We start from the raw sequence: 21,298 nt of genomic DNA, 5'->3' as shown, positions 1-21,298 counted from the left end.
CAAAAGGAAGAAGAGATACGATGGAGCTTCGCATGTCCTGTAGGTGGTAGGAAACGCTACTTTTCTCCTTTGATAAAGCACAAGGATTCCAAAGCTGATGGATGATGATGATGAGTTCAGCCGGCGCACGAGCGCGACAAGACGGTCCAGCGAGGCCTTGTCCTCGGAGCAAGTCGTGGCAAGTACCCTGGACGGCCGGAGTGAGTGAGTGCTGCTGTGCACCAACTGTCGATTCTTCTTGTTTTTTTCTTTTCCTTTTGGTGACACGCATGAGCATGACGCAACAACTGTCGAAGTGTCGATTCATCCGTGCGAGCATGTGCCGCACCGTCGTCATCCGGCCGGGCCGTGGAGCGGGGAGGAGGAGGAAAGGGAAAGAGCCGCCTGACTGGGCCTCGCAAACGCCCGGACCACACACCACCCGTGCTGTGCCAGCTTACGGGCCTTTTCTTTTCATGCTGCACGGCCCATCATATTGCCTTACCGATTCCTTCCTTCGCTTTCACTCGGAACAGTAGCCGCAGCAATAAGAGAACGTCCTCATTGATGCTACCATGTACAAAACTTCTGAGGCGCTGTCGTCCTAGGGATGATCACCCGACAATGGTGCGACTGACCGTGGAAAAATACTGACAAACAACGGGCATCATATCATACAGTGAACTGTCCAACTCAACTCCTCGAGCTTCACAAGGAAACCACAAATTCGACGGATAGGGAAACGGCATGCATGTTCAGACGCGAAATTAATATGCGAACGTTGAAATAAAATAAAAGAGACACCAAATTATTGTTAATTCAGTGAAGAGTGGTTGTTAAATGGCAGCCCTCCATCCCGGAAAGAATGCAACTCTCGCTTCCCGAGAAGTTGAATAATTTTAAATTTGACCAAATTTATACAAACAACTGCTAATATTTATGTCTCCAAATACTCTATCCATCATGAAATATAGCGCATTCTGACATTTTGCGGACAGATTAAGGAGATGGCCAAATGACTAGAATAACCCTAATAAATACGTGTTAGGTTGATTAATTCCTCAATTACGGTCGGGTGTTGGGTAGCTGCACCAGAACCAAAGGAGATTTGCATGCCTTTTATTACTTCCTCAGCCCACCATGAATCATTTGTTTACAAAATTAACCCCTCCTCCCAGATTTTTTGCCCAAAGGACTCTAACGTCTTGCATTTCAGAACGGAGGGAGTAGATTTAGTATGAAAATATAATTAATCTAATGATACTTATTTTGTATCATAAATATTAATACTATTCTGTATAAATTTGTTAAAATTTAAAATTATCATTAGGAAGCGAAAGTTGCATTCTTTTTTTAAAATGAGGGAGTAAATCTAGCCGCCGTTCAAGCTCTAAACAGCGAATATTTTTTTCACTTCATTTGGAAACCAACCAGATAGATGGTATGCCAAGAGAATTTGCGATAATGCGATTGCTTTCACATGCTTGTACTTTGCTTAGCTTAATAAGATCCTAAATGGGCATAACTGATCTTCTGATCTGCTCGTACTACATTCATCACGTACTGTCTTTCTCACAAGAAGAGGATAAGCAGGGGAACACTCGCAATCGAATTCAGAGAAAAGGACCAGACCAAGAAGAAAACCGAATTGTTGATCCTGCTACGTACTTGCAGGGCGTAGCACGCCAGCTAGCCTAGCCTAGCCTAGCCTGGGACGTTAGTGCCAGCATGTGTCTCGGACACATGATGGTGTGTGTGGCTGTAGGGACACCATCCCTAGGTCTCTCTAGCGCCACTGTTCCCTGTTCACGGAGCTAGGCCCGACACGTGTGCTCGCTCACTGGGCGACGCTTGCAATCATGGAGGGAGAACAATTTATCATCAGCTCGCTCGCTGACTGGCTCAGCACAGCAGGCACAGCCTACCTACAGCTAGCGAAAGGTGACCTAGCAACTAGTAGTAGCGATAAGATGATGCCGTCGTCTCGCGCTTCATCTTGTTGCATCTTCTTCAAGGTTGCCTGCATCCGAAGAAATCAGGCAGCATCAAGTCTCTTGGTGTAGAGACCTCGCTGGAAAAAATTACCCCCGTGATCCCAGTTGATATTTGACGAGACGTCGCCCAGACTTTTCTTCCAGGAAAAATGAGAACGCGTCAAAATCTCGCGTCAAAAGAAACAGGGACAACTTAACTATTCATCATATGAGAGGTTTCCCGGGTGTTATTTTCAAATTACAAGAGTTACTATTTTTGTTCTCAATAATTTATTTAATTAAATGGACGAGGTTTTTTTTTGTCTGGTTTGGATATTTTACGAGGGGAAAACGAGAGTTGCCGACCAATATTTTTTTTAACAGAAAGAACGCCGCCAACTTGATAAATAACCCCTCGAATTGCCTCCATAGGAAAATCCTGGCTATTTGAGAAAAAAAATGTAGAGAATATCATCATCCATTCGTAAAAAAAAACATTTGGGGAATCATGGAAGAAATTCAGTAGTGATTGGGACATCTGGACGTGACCTTAGCTTGACATTGTGTAAATCTACATGCTAGACGGGTAACTAGGTGTGTCCACTTGCAACGTACCCAATGTCGTCACCACCTTTCTATGGAGACTACTCGAGTCGAGCGACGTCGCAGTCAGATCATCATATTGCGCATAAGCATCGATGTATAGAGTGGGCACGGGCATTTCTCTGTCAAACTTGTACTTAAACCGCCCGTTTTGTGGTCAAAAGGATACGTGTAGGCCTGTCTAGTTGTCTTGGTGGATGCTGGTGACCGAGGAGGAATAGACCGGCCGTGCATCGATCTAAAAGAATTCAAACCAAAACCACTCTACACAGTACATGTCCTTGTCCAAACAAGCACCACGGAGGAACCGCTCTCGCCGCGCTCGCTGTTACAACCTCAGCGGATCCGTGTCCTCCCCACTCGCGCCCATCCCTTCGCCCTTCCTTATCATAACAAGAGCTCGCTGCTCGCCACCGAGCTTGAGAAAGGGAAATGGCGGGCACGATTTGAAGGCGCCGGTCATGGAGGGGGCCATCCACTCGCGGCTCCCACCCATCAATCCATCCATCCGTCCAGGTTCGTTCCCACGCTACACGATGGGGAAGCGAAAGGGAGCGCGGAAGCCTCGGAGCTCCTCCGGCCCGCCGGGTGGTGGTCCTCCTGCCGCCGCCCGTCGCGTCGCGGTCGCTATAAAAATGGGGCGCACATAAATGGTTAGGGGCGCGTCTGATGCGTCTTTCCGGCGATCCCATCGGCTGTAGCCGATCCGTCCTGTACGCTTCTCCTGTAGCCCACCGGCCGCGTGCATTCACCTACAGTGCTCGATCCTGGAGCCAGCCGATTGGCCGTCCAGTTATGTGTGCCCTTTTTTTCTGTGATTTTTTCTTCAACTCTTCTGCGGTTGCAGTACGTGCTCATTCAAATTGTGGCTCCATCAGCCACTTTTTATCCTGTCACCACGTATATAGGGCGCATCTCCGTCCCTGAACGGTAGTGGTATACTCCACGCTGAGGGAAAAAGGTGTGCATCATGCGCAACATATCAGGTGCAAACGAGACTGTCCGTGCAAACTCCGTGCAAACAAACTAACAAAAGTCGTAAAAAATTCTCAAAAAAATTATGTATATACTTCATAGACTACTCTACCACTGTATAAAATTTCAAATTCAAATTCATCATATGTTAAGAGATACTAAAAAGAGAAAATTCTGAGAGATAAATAAAAGAGAAAACTCTTAAAACTTTCTTTTTTTTGTATCTCTTAACATATGATGAATTTGAACTTGAAATTTTATACAGTAGTAAGGAAGGCTATGAAATATATACATAATTTTTTTGAGAATTTTTGCGACTTTTGTTAGTTGGTTTGCACGGGTTTGCACGGACAACCTCATTTGCACCTGATATGTTGCCTGCATCGTGCGTGCGCATCGCGCCGGAAGTGTGGCTAGCGGACGCCGGGTAAACATAAACATAGGCCTGTCCGAACGTGAAAGTTGCGTGCGGCACATCCGGTAGGTTAGCCACCGCGCACGCCCGCCCGCTTGGTGGAGAAAGCGAACCTGGACGCCTCGTCCGTCATGCCCGGCCGGGCGGCCGGCCATCTGTCGGTGCGCGACCCCGCCTGGTACCGTGGTACGTAGATCCGCCGCGCGTGGTCGCCTGCCTGCCGGAGCCCGACACCTCGCACGGCGCTCACAGCGGTCGCTGTCCGTGCGCTCCCAGCGCCGCGCGCGGCCACCGGCCGGACGCGCGCCGGCGCGCTGCGCCCGGGTCGTACGCGTGCCGGGCAGCACGTTAGGTCCGGCCTCCGGGATCCCGTTACCATCGAGGTTGCTCGATCTGGAGACCGTTGCCAATGCTACCGCTAGCCAGCTGCTCGGTTTGTTTTGCTTTCACGTACGAGAACCCTGCTGCCTCAGCTCAGCGGGCATTGAATCGCGCCGTACGAGCCTGCCTGTGACGCCGGCTCGTCAGCGTACGGCCGCGGTTTTCAATGGCCATCAACGCGGCTGTACGCTTGCTTGCACCGTTGCGCCTTGCCATATTACTAGCCGCGCAGCAGGAGACCGATTGCATGGCGTGACAGATCAGATGCGTCACATGCGTACGGCGTGGATAGCCGAAAGCAAGAAGCCAAGAACATATTCTCAATCCGTTTTGACCAAACGTGAACCGCTCGTCGAGTGATAGATGGTTCAACTTGGCCAAATACTTGATGTTTTGACCGGCTCAAGTGACGGTCGCTGTCGAATCCGAGCTCCGGTATACAAAAATTGTTGTTGGACTTTTCGCTCTCCATCGAGCATTCGTGGGCGCCGCCGCCGCCGTCGTCGTCCCCGGCCGTCGTCCCGGCGCCAAACCAAAATAAAGCAGTTCCTCTTCCTCCTCGCGCCAATGGGAGGCGAAGAGAATGTCGCCGCCTCGCTCCGCTTTCGGGCGGTGGCAAAGCCATATTCCCTTGCCTGCTTCCTCCCGCGAGGCACGGCGGCCTATGCTCCCACGACACATGGCCAGCCGGCGCGCACCCATGCCTCGCCTGACGCCTCTCGTGAGGTCAGGTCACGGCGGGCGGTGCGGTACCAGGTATCGTGCCATCAGCTGCGGCTAGCACATCGCGCCATTCCCCCGGTCACTTCGCCATTTGCACGCCATACCTTTCTCTTGGGTGTTGGGGCGGGGGGCAAAAGCGAGGGACAGGGATCGAAAGGCCGGGGCACTCCGATTCGATCGCCGTCCCGTGCCACACGTACCAGTCGCCTGTCACCTTGCGGTCCCCCAGCGGGCTCAGCTTCCCGCTGCCCCGCCCGGACCCTACCGCGGGGCAAGGTTGTTGGGGTGCTAACCTGTCCTCCACACACGCATGGCCCTACCGCTGCTGCGACCTCCTCCGGCTCCGATCGAGCGAGGTCACCAGGTCGCTGCACCGCGCTGTTGGGACGCGCGTATTTTCTGCCGAGTGGCGGCACCAGTAAACTTCCTCGCTCTACACCGTACGCGTGGTGGTGGTGGTCTTTATTTAAGTGTAGTCCTTTCTTTGCAAGGCTTATATAACAACAGCCGCAGGGAGGAGGGAGGAAGAGGGAGTGGAGGGGGAGAGAGAGGTAGTACATGTATGGTCACCCGTCGCCGTCGTCGTCTCCGCCGGCATGGCAGCTCCGATGGCGAGGTGCGCGAGGTGGAGAAGCAGGGCACGTGCATGCATTCTTGCTTCCCTCTCGCCGGCTTGGCATTCCGGCAGCCGCGCGCGCCGTTCGTGAGAGGGGATGGCTGCCGCCGGCCGGCCGGCTCGCGGCAGCCATCTAGCTCCTGAAGCGGGCTGATGATGCATGTGCTCTTCTCCTCCACCGTGCACGCCTCGCCTGCGCATCTTGTGTTTGAGTGCATGGGAGCAAGCAAGGCAGCCTTTTCACTTCGACCGGGGCGCATGCTGCCGGATCCACAGGTTTCTTGAAGCGGCTGCAAAGTATATATGTGCATGTGAGTGCTATATTTAGCAGCTTGATCATATCATTGCTGTTCTACTCTCTTTTGCTAATTTTGATCTGTATAATTCACTACTACCTTCAAGCGTGTGTGCTATAGTTTTTCTGATTTCTTTAGCCCTCTTGTCTTTCTAACTATATTAATTAATTTCATGTTTTTTTCTAGTAGACTAGTTAATAATAAGTATGATGGAATTCGATTCTTTGCCAGATTTGCTTTTGCCTTGCGAGGTTTGGCAAAGTACACATATATACTGTTCTCTCTCTAAGATAACAGGCTGAGTACATCTTCATTCTGTTCTCCTCCATTTCTGTGTATGCCCCCTTCTGCATTCTGCTGCCTACTTTTGTGCCGATAATAAACCAATGATAATGAGGTATGAGACCTATGATTAGGATAAGTACAGTAGGGCTACTTTACTTATTCCAATTGAAGCATTTTGAGTGGTATGCCTGGAGAAATATTTTCTTCATTTGATCTTTGAACATGTTGTTAAAAGATTAATATGGACTGCTTGAGTGTACTTTGAGCCACATCTGTAATTTCAAGACTACTATATTTTTGTTTCATGCTAAAAATGGCTTGCATGTAGCAAAGGTAAAAAAAAAAATTGATGTTTTACTGTCGGGGTTCTTTTACATTCATTGGATGCTATTCTGCACCTAGCACCACATGCATTTCGCCAAATCGGTTATTATGGCACGCTAGACCTTCCTGCACATTAATGAAAAACTGAGAAAGGATTTTTACTGGCTCGCCATGCTCGAGACGTATGCAGTAGGCCCTCTTTCCAACGCTTGTGATGAGTCAATGATGAAAGTGTTGAAGTTGCAGACACCGAAGTGGTTGCAGAGAAGCAAGAGAGAGCACCGAGCATAGGAAAGCTACCAAAATAGCAGAGAGGTAACCTGTATGCACCGTATGTACGTGTGTGTCTATTATTTGGTGTGCAGTGGGTCTGGGCATCTGCATATGCAGCAGGCTCCTGGCTAAATGCAGCATGCATGTGTGCGAAGCACCAGGCCAAAGTTCCCCCTGCACCATTTGATTCTCTGTCACCCGCCGTGATCTATCTCAGCAGTGTAAAATATCGGCCATTTACCAATGGTAACGATTCAAATCTGCCCTCGAGTTTGTCGGTTTGGGATCACACTATCTTGTTTTTTTAATTGAAATTACAGTGCACTAATTAATCATTCATATTTGGGAGCATATCTTTTTTAGTCTAGTTCATCTATCTAGCTAGCGAAAACTAAATTTCCTTCGAATGTTCTTTTAATCATTAGCGTGCAATTCGAGATATTTGATATTAACTATAGGCACCCTCAGTTTTTTTCCCTTTTGTTTTGGCTCCCTGTCTATCAGGTCTTAATCAGTTGACGTATACTATACAGTGGTCAAGTTTAAGTTGTCAAATGTCACATTTGCTACAGTGTTCGCCTTTATCTAGATGTCTTTACAGTATGATGTTTATACGCTATGCTTTGTATTACTGTACGTAGCCCAGTACGGTGTAGTAGTCCGCATGCGTACAGCGGGTTTGTTCGATCAATTTCGAATTTTGAAGGCACGCACGCACGTCTTCCCTGAAGAAATAAAGAGAGGGTTTCATCTTAAAGTCAAGGTGAACAAAGTAGCTAGATGTCGCCAGCCAGTCCAGCTATTTCAATTTTTTGAACCTCTATGCCTCTTTCTGTGAAACTAGCTGCTCAAACACTGATCTGAGCTGGAGGTCAAAATGTTCATTCGATCCCTTGGGCTGGGCCGCAAGGCAACATAGAGGCCACGGCCCAGCACCGGAGCCCGTAAGAGCGTTCCTCCAGGCTAGGGGCTGTTACCCAACTCGACCGCACCTGGATCAGGTTGCTCCTCCCTGCATTTCATGGCGACACAGGACGCTGGCACGCTTGCACGGGACGCGTCTGATGGCGGCGCACGAGCGTGTTGGCGTGGGCTTGCGCGGGCGCGCGCAAGCGTGCCAGGAGTGAGTGCGTGTGCTCGCCGCGCCTTCCCATCAATTCTCTGCTCCATAATACTAGTATATAATCCAGAGTTATAGAGATTCCAAATCCAAGCGGAAGGAAGGCCTAGCAGGAGCCCCGGCCGGCCATGGCACTTGTTGTCAAGGAGGAGGGCTGTGCTGTTTCCTATCTCGCGTGCGTACATCCGGATCGTAAGCCCCGAACAGGGATGCGAGTGGTTCCTGCCGCCAACAAGACCAAACCAATTCATGCTTAAACAATTAAGTATTCATGCAACAGCGGTTGTACCTCCGTATATAGTTCCATGCATGTGCTGCGAGTGATAACCAGATAGTGCCATACAAACCAACTAGCTAGTAGTTAAACGAGTATCAACCCAACTCCCATACTGAATGTACCGTCCAACATTACTTAGGTCTCCATAGTTAACATAAACCTACTCTCCTAGCGTGCCACGATTTAGAACCAGGGATCTGTTTGAAGTTATACCCCACAGTGGTGGAACTAGAGAGAAAATCAAGAGGGACGGACAAACATATGCTTTATTGTGGAAAGAAAACGTGTCTTTCTTTTAGATTTTGCATTGATTTCCTATAGAGATTTAGCTTAATTTCATCCATAAATCCTATACTATGCATCAAAAAAATTTTTTTTTTTGGGGGGGGGGGGGGGCATAGGCCCCTGCCAGCCCCCCAGTTCCGCCACTCATGCCTTAGGCATAAACTCCGCCCACACCGCCAGCAATGCCTGCCGGTCGGTGTTCGGTTTGATCGGGACAACAAAGAAAATAGTAGAAAGGCACAAGTGGATGATCGACACCATACCACTTGTTCAGTCCAGCTTCCACGGCGTGGACGGCTAAGAGGTGGCCAAGCCGACGACGGCGAGCGTTGGGCTGGCTTGTAACCGTGTGCTCGCTTGAAGACCATTCGACGGTGCCCCAGTACACAGCTCCTTGGACCGGGGAGTTGCCGGTGTTGCGGACCGAGATATGGTACGAGGCCTCCTGCCCTGGATAGGTGAAGGTGAGCGTGCTTGGGTCAACAGTCACGCGCACCTCTAGGGGCATGACCACCTTGGCTGTGTATGCATGTCTCCAGCGTTGCCGGAGGCGTGATGTTCGTCGGCGTCCTCACCACGGAGAACCCCATCGTTTGCAGCGTGACCATGATGCTCGGGTAGTTGAGGTTGGACGGGTGCGTGGTGGGCAGCTCGGAGCATCTCCACGAGTCATTGCGCGAAACGGCGCGCAGTGCGGCCTCGCCGAGCGTGGAGCAGACGTGGGCGGCGTACTGCCGCTTGTTGAGCCCATACACGAGCTTAGTGTCCATGGCCCTGGACACGTTGATGTGCCCGGACAACTCCCATTTTGTACGCGTTGGCAGTGTCTAGCTGCTCATCCTGGATACAATGCCCGGAGTTGTCGACAATGTCGGCCGTTGTCATGAGCCCAGACCTGCAGATCATAGAATCCAGAAATGATCAGTATGATTGCGTTTTTTCTTTTCTTCAATTGCTGCCTAGTTTAGTTAGTGGGCAGGCTCCCTGGACTTTACTTGATTACGGCCGGATTCCAGCTCCGATGCAGCCTCGATCTTCAATAGGATGGCTGCGCTGCTTACATGTGGCACTGCCATGGAGGTGCCCGACGTGAACCCGAAGTACACAGGACCGTCCCTGGCCCACGGTGTCCCGCCTAGGATATTGACCCTAGCCAGGCGCCAGCACGTTGGGCTTCAGGATGCTGTACAGTCTTACCAAGCAAAAATTAATTGATACTATAATTCTAAAACTACCCCTAGAATACTGGCCAGCAGTTTTTAGAAAATATTGGCCAATATTTTTTGGACAGTAAAATTGCTCTTGTTTTTTGCTGGTAGTCCACACACTAGTAGCAGTCGACGAGTGAGTCGTGGGTATAGCAGGATATTATTAGTAAAATACTATGTTTATAAAACCTAATATAGTAAATTTAAGGACCGGACCATAAGTTGCCTCGAACTTGCTATTTTATAAGAACCAACGAACTTTTGCATGTTTGCTTACTGTACGTTTATGACATCCAATTTGTACTGAGCACAAGCCATTTTATTCTGTTGGAACGACTTCATTTTCACGATGGACTAGCATAATCTTGGCATCAGTGATTGCTCGTATATGCGTATAAGGTGCAAACGAACCAATAACACATTTTATCAGGCGTAGGTAGGGTCTATAATAGAGGAGGAGGTCACCATGACATTATTTTCTACCGACGACGACGGACGGGCGAAGGCGCAACCGCGCAAGGAATCCCAGCCCGCTCCTCCGTCGAGCGAGCCTTTTGTTCCGTCGTGTTGGCACTGGGCCGGGCCAAACCACCTGGGCTTCTGTACCAGCTAGGAAGAAATTGCCCGTGTCCCTGTCCGTGACAGACCCTGAGGCCGGAGCCTCCAGAAACTATGTAATTCTTTGGCGGCGAAGACCAGCCGCACAAAGTCGCGAGTCGCGACCGCTATCTCGTTCGGCTTTGGCGGCGACCTGCGCGTGCGTGCGTGGATTCTTCCTTCGCGTGGCGCCGTCGCGCGGCCGAAAGCAGCAACCTCCTCCCTCTCGTGTGGTTGCGCCATAAATGCTGTCCCGGCCAGCGAGGCGCGAGACCGGGCGCCATCGCAAGCAGACCAAGTCAACGCCGCCGCCCTCCTCCTGCTTCCTGGCTGCTCCGCTCCTGCCCCTCGGAGCAAGCAAGGCCACATGACGTGTGCCCCCTCCTGCTCCGTTTGATCAGTCAATCATTCTCTCGTTCAGTTCATGGCTCCGTTTGCAACGGGTGGTGCATTGAGCAGAGCTTTCGCCGCGGGTTAGCGACAGGAGTAGGGGAATCTCTTTGGCTGGCTGGCTTGGCCGGACCGCGCTGGATGGAAGCTTGGAGGGGACGGTTGCGTGCCGCGTTGCTAGGATAGGATGGACAGCCTGTGGCGAGGAACCTGAACGGCTAAACGCGTCATGCCTCGGCAGTCGGCACCTGCAAAGGTGAGTACGTGACGCCCCACCTCGAACACAGGAATCTGATAGCGCCCTTTGTGGTAGTTAGGGTGCCTTCTTAATAGCTCCTATAATGTTCTCATTGCATTTTAGCAAAAATCCGTATGTGAAACGGCGTCGCGGAGAAAGAAAAGTGAACTTTTTTTCATCTAAAAATTGCGGTGGTAATTTGGAGGTGTCAACTCAACTTTGTAAAGTATCACAATTTTAACGTTGCCACCCCCATTGATAATTAAACTTGGGCGAACGTTATGAAATTTTATCATAAAGCTAAGAATATTGTATCCCATATTTATACTTACCCCTCATCTTTTCTATTAGTCCAATATTGATCTTGAACGCTGAACAAATATTGTCCAATCTGATCCCATGAGCCTATTCACTGTGTTTTTATGTTATAGCTAATTTTTTCAAACAGACTTCTTCTCTATCTAGACATGATCTTACTCAGTCACTACTATAAATTAATCCCTTATTATGGTCTACTAGTAGAAAAAGAAAAGGTCAATCTAAAGGAAAAATCATTGCCACGTCATATGAAAACTATCAGGGAAAAAGTTTTCACAGGTCAATACTAAATTGTTAGTTGTGGTGCTGGATTTAGATGATATTAGAGTTGACAACTAAAATAAAACAAACTGAAGGGCCAGAATGCTGAAAAAATAATTTTCCAATACTTACATATGTTCGAGCTACACATAACACATTCGCGAGATATACTTTTTGCGTGTTTTCAATAAGCGATCTAATACGTTTGATTTGGACTTACCTCTAACTTCGGAAAAAGTGTAAAGCTGATGTTCAAAACACTTTATAAACCCATAGAACTAAATGACGATAATTTATAGATATATCTAAATAATTTGTACTGGTTCCACCTATTAAAACAGGCAGATAATGTTTCCTCCCGGATTTGTAGGCGTGTGGTTCAACCGTCCAACCGTGACCCGGGGTAGATGACAAGTACCAAATCGCGATGCAAGTACTAACGGCCCAGCCGTCAACGGATAAACCCCTGGACCCAAACCGCTTAAACCCAAACCGGAAAGACCTCATCATCTCCGGGCCTCCACCTTTTATAACTAGTTTCCGTCCCCAACACGGTCTCCTCGCTGCCACGCGGGCCCGGGACCCACGCGTCATCCACGCGCGTCGACCAGTCCGGTGTCGATAAGCACACGCCCCCCTCGTCCTCGCTTTCTTTTGCTTCCTTCCTCCGTCTGGTTCCCAAGTCCACCAGCCTTCCTCCTCTTGCTCCGTTCCTCTTCGCGTGCCGATTGACGACGAATTTCTAGAGCGCCGTACCGGCGCACGACTCCCGAGCCCCGCCCCGCCGCTCTCCGGAATTGGGAGGCAGCCTTGCCTTGCGCTGCGGCGAGAGGCGCGGCTAAGGAGGGAGGGGTGATGTACCCGGTGGCCACGGGGCCGCCGCCGGCGCGGCTGCCGGCGGCGTCGCGGGTGGACAAGGCCACGAGCCACCTGCTGCAGGGCCCAGACTGGGCCGTCAACCTCGAAATCTGCGACACGCTCAACGCCGACCGCTGGTGAGCGATCGCCGTCCTCCCTCCCCTCCCCTCCCGCTTGCTTTGCTGCCTTTCACGCCTGCGGCGTGGTTGCTTCGATGCTTGTGTGGGGAAAAAAAACGGCGGCGGGTCTTGCAAATTGGGATGCTTCGCTCTGCTCTGCAGCTTCGCTGCTTTGGGGTTTTGGTCTGGGTCCGTTGACCCGATCGCTTGAGCGGGTTTTTGGTTAAAAATTTGGAGCGATTTGAGGGTCAAAACTGCCTAGTTGAATTCCCAGCAAGATGATTTCTGGGAAATTGCCGGTCTGTAGCTTTTGGTTTGCGTTTTCTTTCTTTCTTTCATGTCAACTTGCCAACTTTATCATAGGTAGCATATTGAAAAAGCTTTGAGCTGATGGTGAGTTGAGAACTGTAACTTGAGCTCAGGTAGAGTCCTGTCTGCATCTGCCGTTATGATAGATTCTATCAATAGTCACGGAATTTCTGTAAACGGTGATCGTGCAGCTATGTTGCGAATTGCAGAGGGGGCTTAGCTACATGGGGTTTCGTGATGATGCACAGTAGTTTTAGTGGGAAGTGCAATTGCTTGCTTTCCTTTACAGCAAACGGGAAAGATGAAGCCTGATGGTAGTTCTGATTAGTGGTCAAGAAAAATGATGGCCTTTACTCCATGATGTCGCCCTTAGAAACCTTTGCTCTGATTTTGGTACCTTGGCAGAACAGCAGTGCTCTTTGCAACTTTTGATCACAATTTCTTTGTAGTTGGTGTCCATGATAACAAATGCATTTGGAATTCTATTCAGTTAGGTATCGGTTGTGTAGTCAGACGTTTACTCGCAATGCTATGTTGCAAGAGGTTGCATAGTTGTACAGAGAATGATTTATCTTTTATCTTAACAGATTGCTACAAAATCTACACTGTAAGCTATACTATTTTGTTTAAAGGTTACAATTTCGAGACATACACAGATTAACGTACCTAACTGTATTCATCATATTCCTTGCTGAGCACTAATATATTATCACTCTGGATCAGGCAAACCAAGGATGTGGTAAAAGCAGTGAAGAAGCGATTGCAGCATAAGGACCCAAAAGTTCAATTCCTAACTTTGACGGTGCGCACTATCATCAATGTCATGATCAATATTGTTTCTATAATATTTGATGTGGAAATACAAATATGTGTTGTGCTTTAAATACTTTTAGTTATTTACACTGCTTGCTGATTTTTGCAGTTGTTGGAGACAATGATGAAGAACTGTGGTGAAAATGTTCATTTTGAAGTTGTTGATCAACATATTTTACAAGAGATGGTTAAAATTGTCCAGAAGAGGGTATTTTCCTCATCCCCTCTCCAGTTATCACTATTATCATGTCTCTTTAAGTTTGCGAAGAGAAGTAATAATAGTTGGATGATGAAGGATATTTATCAATTTTAGAAGTTTCAGATGTTATGTAATATTGATAAACTTTCAGGATATATTTAGTACTGTCTGAAGGTATGATCATTAAAAAGATCATTTGTTAGCAAATTTTAACTTTATTGGGTATAGGGTAGCAGTTCTTTTGCTTGGTTTCTACCATTGTATTTGTTTGATAATTTTTCAAATTTCGTTTGAGCATGGAAGCACACATCTGCATTTTGTTTTGTACTCTAAACAATCGTCAATCTTCAAATTGGCCTGAAAGTTACCCATTGCCTGCTTCTGTGTTTGCTAATAATATAATAATGAACAGGAGAGCTACTTAAATTCTGTATCCTACTGTTTTTGGTTGACCAGTCTTTACAGTAACAAAAATCAGTTTGGCCATTTCAAGTCACCTTTTCCTCAATTTCTAATGGGTTCAGTAAGGATATCTATTTACCTTTTACTAGTTATCCTCCATGTATCACTGATTCAATTTGTGTTTTGGTCGAACCATAATTTTTCTTTCAAGTAACCTTTTGACTGATGCTACGCGAACTGCTAGAAATTGCAGTTTGTGTCTCTCAAGATCATAGAATCATAGTACTGACACTGAGCCTCTCGTACTTTGTTGATCTGCTGTAGTCTTTGATTAATTCATTTGTATTTTCTTCTTTTAACAATGGAGAAACACGATGCTAAATTTCTGAGAATATATATTTTTTCTACAACCATTTCAGCACGATATGCAAGTGAGGGATAAAGCATTATTACTTCTAGATTCATGGCAAGAGGCATTTGGTGGACCTGGAGGCAAATATCCGCAGTATTACTGGTCATACATTGAACTAAAGGTATGCGTCTAAACATTCAAGTAACCCATTCGGTCTCGTGCCCCTCACCCCCCCCCCCCCACCCACCCACCCACACACACATTAAACCCTGAACTACACCATGGTGATTGAGTGTTTCTTCTCCTAAATTATTTGTTATTAAAACATGCCTTGGAAGAAATTCAAAAAAGCACCAGTGCACCAGTGATATTATTTATTTTCCACATTTTAGGGAACTATAGTACCAGAACTTATCGTATTTTCTTGTGGTGAATACAGAGGTCAGGAGTAATGTTCCCACGACGTCCTGTGGATGCTCCTCCAATATTTACTCCACCCGCAATACATCAAGAATATGGTTCACCTAGATATCCTTCTGGAAGTCTAAATGAGAGAATGACATCCGATGTTGAAACATTGAGGTAACAATCTTCTGTAGCATTGGTTTATTTGAAGTGCAACCTTTTCTTTTATTACTACTTTTTATGACTATAACCTTTTTCTTTTCTATTTTGCTGTTCAGTTTCGAGGGCTTGAATAATATTAGAAATGCAACAGAACTGCTGCGTGATATGGTGAATGCTTTGAACCCTGCTGATCGCATGGCAGTTAAAGATGAGATTATTACAGATCTTGTAAATCAATGTCGTTCAAATCAACAAAAGCTCATGCGATTTGTCAGTTCCACAGGGTATGTCTATCACTCTCAGAATATAGAGAGCTACATTTCCTTGTTCTTAATGTATTTGATAAGCTAAAGCGTGATTCTTATTTTTGGCAATTGATGACGTCTACTGTTGCATGGTGGTGTAGACATGTAGTGTATCTTAAAAATAACATGTGAAAAATTTATTGTGGTTCCAATTCAGGGATGAGGAACTGCTAAAGCAAGGCCTAGAAATAAATGACGGCTTACAGAGTGTACTTGCAAAACATGATGCTATTGCTTCTGGTTCACCATTACCAGTTGAAACACTAAGTAGAGAAGAGTTACACAGAGAGGATCAAAACCAACAGCCTTCTACACCAGCAATTCCACATGATAATAAGGTTCAAGTTGAAGAGGATGAAGATGATGAGTTTGCTCAGATTGCAAGAAGGTACTTAGTGGCCTGTAGAGGGCTACACGCAACTATACTTTCCTTTTTTTTTGCAACAGAACTAGCTTTTAATTTTCGTTTTTATGTATGTGCAGAAAAAACAAATCTGTGATAAGCAGTGATGAGGCATCGTCCAGTGCTGGTGATCAGGCCCTTATAGCTGTTGATCCAGCACTTTCTGAAGTCTCTTCAGTCACAAGCAATGCACTTGTTCCTGTTGATTCAACTTCTGTCAGTGGCACAAGGACGAAAGAGCAGGATATGATTGACCTTCTCAGCCTCACCTTGTACAGTCCTCCTGAACCATCTACGGATTCTTCAACACAGAGCCAAACTGGGGCTCAGCCGAGTGTCACATCAAATGGACTAGAAGTACCGCCAAACTATCAGCCTGCTGCGGCAAACTATCCTGCCAGTAACCAGGCTTATCCAACAAACCAGGGATATCTTCCATACAACAACTATGTTGCACCTTGGGCCCAAACTGGACCAGTCTCTCAGCCTGGAGCATATCAGACTCAACCCCAGCAATATGTGTCCAGCTATCCAGCACCACCATGGGCTATGCCTGCAAGTGCCAACTCAACCAATCCTTTCCAGCCTGCGACATACCAAATGCGAAACCCTCCCGTTGCTTCTGTTGCCCCTGCAGCTACCTATCCAGCTCCGTCGAAGCCGTATGCTGCTCCGCCAATGCAACATGTTCCACCTCCAAACCCCAAGCTGATGCATAGTTACAACTCTTCTGTTTCTCAAACATACAATGGTCCGAGCATGGCTTCAGATGCTCGGATGAATGGGAATCAACGATCAAAAGAAACTCCAGCAATAGCAGCCAGACCTTATTACATGCCAGACAATTTGTTTGGTGATTTGATCGACGTAAAGAGTTTTGGCGCTGGAAGCAAGATCAATAGGTCGACCAGCATGCCAAGTCCTAAGGGTGGTGGCCAGCCTATGATAGGTAGAAACAAATAGGCCTCCACAGTTCAGATTTGAGATGATCATATTGATTACTCGCTACTGTCGTTTGGCTTGATGTAAATTTGATGTATATTCCATATCGGTCAGTCAGTTAGTATTGGTTATTTTGGTTAATTTTGTGGTTGCGGCGTGCGTATTTTTATTTCATTGCTGCTGATGATCAGTGACATTCTCGTGATGGCTTGTTAATATCCATAAGGACCATAACCATTGCCTGCTTCACGTCTCTGGAGTCCGTTCTCCTTTCCCATTTTCTCAGCATATGTATGTACTCATTTGATACGCGATCTTTTTCTTTTAGATCGCACGTTAGGTTTAGCCAAATCATTGGCACTGCATACGTAAAGCTGTATCTCTGCATCTCCTAATAGTGACAGGGGTTTGTTTCTGGATAGCAGAAATACAGGGCTCATATAACATAGAAAAAGAACTAATTATTGATCTCAAACAAGGAGTTGTTAAACGACTAGATAAGGAGGAACAGCAGACTGGAGGAAGCTGAAGCTGGCGAGCACAGATTACGAGACAACGAGGTGCTGTCTGGCAAATCTCCTCTTATTTACGGATCAACAGATGTACATGGCATCATCTTCGCACAGCCTGCCTCACAGCTTCGAGAGCGCGATGTCCATCACATCAATGAAGAAGTCTGCAGCAGGAATTTTTTCGTCATTTCCACGGTAGAGTTGCGGATCAAAGATCAACAGAGGAATTGCTTCAGCTGAGAAGCAGGAGGCCTTACCAGAGTCCTCTTTAGTGAAGCACAACGGAGGTGTTATCCTGAACACGTTCCCGTAGAAACCGCCCTTCCCAACCAACACCCCCAAATCTGTAGAAGAGAGCGCTCAGATCAGAGACAGTTCTGCATCTATCTGGAAACCTGGAAGAGGTTGTCAAAGCAGAACACATTTACCTTTCATGTGGTTCATGGCATGTGAGATCTCAGCTTTGGCTGGCGTTTTCTTTTCACGGTCTGTCACTAACTCAACTCCAAGAAGGAAGCCTTTCCCCCTAACGTCACCGATGACTGCACAACAGACAGGTAAAATGTAAGTAGCGAATGACAACGGCCTGATTTATTGCTTCATTTTCATTTGCCTACTTACTGTCATGCTTCTCTTTCAGCTTGTTAAGCTGTTCCTTCAGATAGGAGCCCACAACAAACGCGTTCTCCTGGAGCTTCTCCTTCTCCAGCACTTTGAGAACCGCATGCCCACCCGCTGTGCTGACGGGGTTACCACCAAAGGTGTTGAAGTAGCTTCTACGGGTCAACACCTGAGCAATCTCCGGTGTTGTCACGACAGCTCCTATCGGTATGCCGTTTCCAATACCCTGAAGGTCAACAACTGGAAAATGTCAGCCAATGGCTTGATAAACTGGAGGCACATTTTGACAACACGATCACATCATGGAACGCAGTTATGCATCGAGCCTCATCATGGTTGGTTTTCAAGCTTTACCTTTGCCATGGTAACTATGTCTGGGATAACACCGTGGCCTTCAAATCCCCAGAAGTGGCTTCCAGTTCGTGCGACACCCGCCTGAACTTCGTCAGCAATGCAGAGACCACCGGCTTTCCTTACTATATCATATGCTGCTGGCAAGTATCCTGGTGCCAATTCCACTATTCCACCAACCCCCTTGGGAAAAAAAATCATATTGTGTTCAGGGAAGAAAAACACTTTTCATTGGAACGCCTTAGAATAGTGAAGATACTCGGATGATGTTTTGATATTAGCATACCTGTATGGCTTCTGAAATGAAACCAGCAACTCTCCCTGTAGTCCCAAATTCAATGATTTCCTGAACATCTCTGGCATATTTCTCGCCATCAGAGCCAAAAGCACCTCTGTAGGGGTCTGGGTTAAGCACATGGTGTACTCCCACCTGGACACATTATGAATTAGCAATCATCACGGTGTCTTGCTACAAAACAAAACACTAAATGGAGAGATTTTAAAATACAATGGCGCAATGAACAAGGGATCAATGCAAGTATAGCTGTGGAACGCCATTATTTTGCATATGGTGTTCTAGGTGAAAATACTGTGAGCTTCACCTTATTACAGTAGTGAAAACAGAAGGGGCGCCTACCTGAACAACATTGAATTTCCAATTGGACTGCGCGGTAGCACCCATTGTTCCAGCAGCATTTCCATGGTATCCATTCCGAAGCGAGATAATGTCATTGCAACCAGTGTAAAGACGTGCAATCATCAGTGCGAGCTCATTTGCCTCCGTGCCTGAATTTGTGAAGAAAACTACCTGAAAGGAACAACAGCAATTTCCATGAGTCTCAATCATCCAAAAGAACATATCCATTCTGTAGTAACTTTAGATACAGGAATATTTGGAGTTTTTTCTTGGAGAATACCTTCAGATCACCAGGCATTTTGGATGCCAATGCCTCTGCAAAATCTGCAATGGCATGATTGAGATACAGAACTGTGGAGTGTTGGATCCTTTTTGCCTGGTTTACCATGGCTTCAACAACATCAGGATGGCAGTGCCCACAGCAAACTGTTGCGATGCCACCAAAAGCATCCAGGTAACGACGGCCATCCTCATCAAATAGGTACTGCATCTTTCCATCAACTATGTTCAACTGCAACAATTATCGCATAATAAAATAATCATCTGTCAGTATAGCAACTTTCGAAGAATGCAATAATGCTGTGGCACTGACAGACTTTAGCTTGTATTGCTTGATTGGAAACTCAATATACATCATCACATTTTTATATCAAATCCTACAAGAAGCACTGAGATGGTCTCACATATTAAGTAATGAAAGAATTACAACATGAAGTGGTTAACTTTGCTGTTCCCTTCTTTTCAGAGATGCAAGTGGATGTGGATCTCAAAGTGCAAGCTGATTGTTAATATTTTCCTTTGTGTCAACTTTATCAAATAGATAAGTATCCCTTTTAAAATTTGATGTGTGACACACGTGCTTCTCTGAGTTCTGCACATGAGCTCCAATGGAACCGGAGTCAGCAGGTTAGGTACACCCTTTGGTACTATCTACAGGAATCCAATCTTGACCTTGTTTATGTACTTCGCAATGCTTTGGCTGTCTTAAGCTGTGTTGCCAGTAACCATATATTTTGTCACACAGAGAAACAAGTGGCACAGCTACATATGTTTGAGATCTAAGAAACCCAAAGCATAGTTGTGCAAACTATTCGGTAGGGGCATATAAAAACCAGATTCTTCTTCATTCCAAGTTTGCAGGCCAAACTTGGCAGCCTCTATTTTCACAAACCAGAAGAACACCTACCTATGTCATTGCAATAACCCAGGAAAAGCCTATACAAAGGTCACCTATCACTTCTCAACCCATCTGGCATCTGCACTTGGAAAAAGGATCTACTAGTACAACGGGGAAAAACATACTGTCCTCTAGCGACAGTGCTATCAACTAGTTTCTTTTCTTGATTCACTTAAGATTCCGATTCGATTGGTACTGCCAGTGATGCAGAATTTGTTTTTTTTTAACATACAATGCAGAATTTGTGGCTACTGGCGTCCTGGGGGATTCTGAAGGATAGCTTGTGACAGAGCTCGCCAAATTATTATCAGATCGCACATTACTTGAGATAAGTGGCATTCCTACCAAACCTATCCGAAACTGACAAAGATTACTTCTCTGCAAAAGGACTACCAAGAAGACGACATTTCCAATAGAACAATAAACAAACAAATAAATAATAAAAACGATCAGCAGGAGATAATCAATCAGAAAAGTGGAAAACTTAGGAAACTACAGTTTCACATGCCTGTCGCAGAATTTTAATGAGCGTTGAAGAATTGGAACTAAAGTGCAGTAATTCTCAAAAATGTTTAAGTTCGACAGTTCATTTTTTAGTTTTTACTGATACTTTGTCCGATCGATGCCGGTTTCCAGGAAAATGATGGGGAATCGCGAAGTCTATCACAAAGTCGTTTGTCTTGTTTCCCCCCTATCAATCAATCCTGTTCCTTCCCACGAAACTGGAGTGGTGATGGTGAGGGAGAGTGGCGAACGTACGGGGCGGTCGTAGAAGTGGAAGAGGGACGGGCTGAGGAACTCGGCCCGCTTCCGGAAGATCTCCTCGGCCCGCGGGCCGTCGTAGGGCGGCGGCGTGTAGTCGAAGCCCGGCATCTTCGGGGACGCGGCGCCATTCTCCGGCGCTGGCGCGGCGACGGCCGCGGAGAGGCTGGAGTTGGCCCTGGCAGGGGCGAGCGCGGCCCGGAGGAGCCTCCGGGAGGAGGCGAGGCGCTGCATGCCCGGCGCTGCGGTTCTCTCTCTCTCGGCGCGGGCGGGCGGGGGGCGGCCTCACGGTCACGGAGCGGCCGTGGCGCGTGTGTGCTTGTGCGAGCTGCTGGTTAATGCTGGCGGAGGCCACGGCGACCGGCGCCTATAAATAGATGGCCCAGATGGGTTCTGCAGGTGGGACGTGGGAGTGGGAGGACGACGGCGTCG

At 47.2% G+C, this 21,298-nt stretch overlaps 2 protein-coding genes and 1 long non-coding RNA gene across 3 annotated transcripts; 2 read left to right on the top strand and 1 right to left on the bottom strand.

Annotated features, from left to right (window-relative positions):
- The first annotated feature begins 5,539 nt into the window (after positions 1 to 5,539).
- On the top strand, positions 5,540 to 7,194 carry LOC112887203. The gene is made up of 2 exons (XR_003227527.1): positions 5,540 to 5,976; positions 6,761 to 7,194. It is a non-coding gene; the product is annotated as an uncharacterized LOC112887203 (long non-coding RNA).
- Positions 7,195 to 12,199: 5,005 nt separating this feature from the next.
- Positions 12,200 to 17,055, top strand: LOC112884661 (TOM1-like protein 6). Its single transcript, XM_025950123.1, has 8 exons — positions 12,200 to 12,532; positions 13,547 to 13,625; positions 13,746 to 13,844; positions 14,657 to 14,770; positions 15,029 to 15,171; positions 15,273 to 15,440; positions 15,619 to 15,849; positions 15,945 to 17,055. Exons 1-8 carry the CDS (start codon positions 12,393 to 12,395, stop codon positions 16,825 to 16,827), a joined length of 1,857 nt encoding a protein of 618 aa, XP_025805908.1. The 5' UTR covers positions 12,200 to 12,392; the 3' UTR covers positions 16,828 to 17,055.
- Positions 17,056 to 17,171: 116 nt separating this feature from the next.
- Positions 17,172 to 21,185, bottom strand: LOC112884662 (alanine--glyoxylate aminotransferase 2 homolog 3, mitochondrial-like). Its single transcript, XM_025950125.1, has 9 exons — positions 20,864 to 21,185; positions 19,208 to 19,438; positions 18,928 to 19,098; positions 18,577 to 18,720; positions 18,294 to 18,473; positions 17,940 to 18,165; positions 17,747 to 17,860; positions 17,576 to 17,662; positions 17,172 to 17,482 (listed from the first exon to the last, which is right to left on the bottom strand). The coding sequence occupies exons 1-9, from the start codon at positions 21,098 to 21,100 to the stop codon at positions 17,439 to 17,441; spliced, it is 1,434 nt and encodes a 477-aa protein (XP_025805910.1). The 5' UTR covers positions 21,101 to 21,185; the 3' UTR covers positions 17,172 to 17,438.
- Positions 21,186 to 21,298: the final 113 nt, after the last annotated feature.

Source organism: Panicum hallii, chromosome 3 (genome assembly GCF_002211085.1).
Source record: "Panicum hallii strain FIL2 chromosome 3, PHallii_v3.1, whole genome shotgun sequence".
Taxonomy (NCBI): domain Eukaryota; kingdom Viridiplantae; phylum Streptophyta; class Magnoliopsida; order Poales; family Poaceae; genus Panicum; species Panicum hallii.
This window is presented reverse-complemented; position numbering and strand designations above follow the sequence as displayed.

What these genes read in the sequence shown, in the direction of transcription:
- LOC112884662 (XM_025950125.1), bottom strand. Translation starts at nt 21,100, where the DNA reads ATGCAGCGCCTCGCCTCCTCCCGGAGGCTCCTCCGGGCCGCGCTCGCC. An exon ending in AAATGCCTGGTGATCTGAAG is followed by an intron (nt 19,099 to 19,207) that starts GTATTCTCCAAG and finishes TGTTCCTTTCAG; the next exon opens with GTAGTTTTCTTCACAAATTC. An exon ending in TCATTTCAGAAGCCATACAG is followed by an intron (nt 18,474 to 18,576) that starts GTATGCTAATAT and finishes TTTTTTCCCAAG; the next exon opens with GGGGTTGGTGGAATAGTGGA.
- LOC112884661 (XM_025950123.1), top strand. Translation starts at nt 12,393, where the DNA reads ATGTACCCGGTGGCCACGGGGCCGCCGCCGGCGCGGCTGCCGGCGGCG. An exon ending in GGTCATACATTGAACTAAAG is followed by an intron (nt 14,771 to 15,028) that starts GTATGCGTCTAA and finishes TGGTGAATACAG; the next exon opens with AGGTCAGGAGTAATGTTCCC. An exon ending in TTTGCTCAGATTGCAAGAAG is followed by an intron (nt 15,850 to 15,944) that starts GTACTTAGTGGC and finishes ATGTATGTGCAG; the next exon opens with AAAAAACAAATCTGTGATAA.